The sequence below is a fragment of the Camelina sativa genome, chromosome 19, assembly GCF_000633955.1.
Source record: "Camelina sativa cultivar DH55 chromosome 19, Cs, whole genome shotgun sequence".
NCBI lineage: Eukaryota > Viridiplantae > Streptophyta > Magnoliopsida > Brassicales > Brassicaceae > Camelina > Camelina sativa.
The window spans coordinates 25,831,956-25,834,424 of NC_025703.1; the positions used below are offsets into that span (position 1 = coordinate 25,831,956).

General features: G+C 34.2%; 1 protein-coding gene across 1 annotated transcript in view; it reads right to left on the minus strand.

Annotated features, from left to right (window-relative positions):
- LOC104767191 (zinc-finger homeodomain protein 6) overlaps positions 1-1,324 on the minus strand; it is an 8,267-nt gene extending 6,943 nt beyond the window's left edge. The window contains exon 1 of the mRNA XM_010491237.2: positions 726-1,324. Coding sequence (XP_010489539.1) covers positions 726-764 — 39 coding nt within the window. The 5' untranslated portion in view covers positions 765-1,324. The remainder of the gene's footprint in view (positions 1-725) is intronic.

The following is a 2,469-nucleotide window of genomic DNA, read 5'->3' on the forward strand; positions in this document are numbered from 1 at the left end:
TGTTTATTGTTGTGCATCCAAACTTTAAACACTTGTCTTTTCACATTAATCTCACGACAAAACCGATTCACTTCATCGTCTTCTTGCTTTGTCATTCTCCAACCAATCTTCTCAGCAAACTCCATCATCTTATCCTTTTGTTCTTCATTAAACTTTGTCCTAAACCGTTTCTTGGGCTGAAACTGATGAAACTGATCCACTCCATTACCACTAAAAGATTGATGAAACTTGTTTAGATCCTCCGTCGATGACTCCGCCGGACCACCACCACCTCCTCCGCCACCGAAGCTCATCATAATCGGAGACACGTGGCGGCCAACAAGTGGCCTTTGAGAATGGCCAAAGCTATTGAAATTGACAACAAACAAACCGTCGATCTCTTTTCTATGGAAACTCCGGTGACAGTCACAAGCTGCACAAAGAAGAGACGCAGCCGTACCCTCTTCCCCGGAAGACATAAACTCGCCGCAACCGTCCACCACGTGTCCGCCGGAGCTGGCCGCGTGGTTCTTTTGGCATTCTCTATACCTCGCCTTCCCCGGGGAAGTAGTTTGAGGCCTAGCGTATGACCTTGGAGCAGGAGCTATAGAAATGGGGTTGGTATCAAGATCCGGATCCGGGTCCGACCCGTTTCTTTTGGTGGTGGGTTTATCTTTGTCGGCGGTTTGGGGGTAAGCGTACGGAGGAAGACGATGATGATCTAGAACTGATGGTTTACTTCTTACCATCTCTATTTTCTCATCTTTCTTCTCTCTGACCTCCATGTCTCTTTGATCTTGAAGCTTCTTGAAAAAGAAAAAAAAAACCCTAATCTTTTTTTTATATAACCTTTTTCTTAAACAAAGATTATAAATTTCTTCTCTTATCTCTCTCTTCAAAACCCTAAGCTATTTTGATTAAAGAAGTCATCATATATAGCTTTAGCTTCATAAGCTACCTATTAGAGAGAATGGAGATGATAAAATATCTATCTCTTCCAAAGTTTCAAACCTTTTTTTTTTTTTTTTGACTTTGACTTTGTCTTAGTCTTAGTGATAGCCCACCAAAACCTACACTAGACTAATCTCAAGTCTACAAGCAATTAAATTAAAGGTGAATTTGATCTAACCCTCATTTAAGAAGAGATTAAACCCAGCAAGAAAAGAAGATAAAGTTTAGGTCTTTACTAATGGAGAGAGGAAAGGAGAGAGAAAAGAAAGACATGAGGAGAGAGATGATGTGTTTGGTTTTTCTAGAGAGAGAGAGAGAGAATTGTGTTTCCTATTGCCCATCAATTTCCAAGAGAGAAAGCAAAAAAAAAATCTAAGGAAGAGATTGGGAAAGCAAGTGGGTTTGGTCTGTGCCAATAATAACCAAGTCCACTATCAAACAAGAGATGGAGAGAGAAAGTAAGATGTGGACTTGTTAGCAGACAGTGCCACGTTGTTTCTCTATCATACAGTGTCCGCACATTGGTCGTAATACTCTCATAAATTATTTTTGTTAATAAAAGAAAAAGATGTTAGCTACTGATATCATCTTGTGTTAATTAACTCGAATGTCTCATAACACTCTCGATTAGTAGTATGGTTGATGAGATTAATGTGGCTTAGAGTAAAATACGTAGGATTAGTGTGATCCGTGCTGAACAAAGAGTGCAGTCAAAATGTTCGTGTATATACTATGGTATGTTTCACATTCACATAAGTCATAAGTATAACCAAACAAAAAAAGTCATAACAAAAATTCGATTTGTCATATAACTTAGATAATCATAAGTGGCAAATGAAATACTTCAATCTAGAATTTCGGATACTTTTTATGTTCTGAAATACTTGCTTACATGTATGTGTATTTATAAATTAAATACTATAGAAACGTATAAAAAATAAACTCTCTTTATCAAATTAATTATCCTAACAAATTTCTTTTAAAAAATAAGAAGCAAGAACTCGATTTTTTTTTAAATGCATGTTGCTATTTGCTTTTAGTGGATTCTATTTTTTATAATTTTTAACTTTTTTTTTCATGGAGAAAATCCGATTCATAATCAATCTCTACTACGCAGGTTAACGCGACTTAGTGGAGTCAAACTTTTCAACTTTTTATATTTATTTTTATATTTATACGAATGGAAGCGAATTTATAATGAGAATTGAGAAATACACCTTTTGGTAGACTTTTTTTCAAAAATATCTTTTTTTTAAATATGAAAAATTATGAAGTTTTATATGGTTCACAAGGTACTTCTAGATAATAACTACTACCTCTAGACTCAATCCTAATATTTATAAAGTTTTAAAACATTTTAAAAGGTTTTTACAAGATTTTTAAAAGGTTTATAAGGTTTTTAAAAGATTTTTAAACAGTTTTTAAAAGGTTTTTAAAGGTATTTATACTGTATTTATAAAATATATATAAAAAATTACACACATAAAAAGGTAATTTATGCATATATTTATAAGTTTACACACAAATTTTGAAAATTGC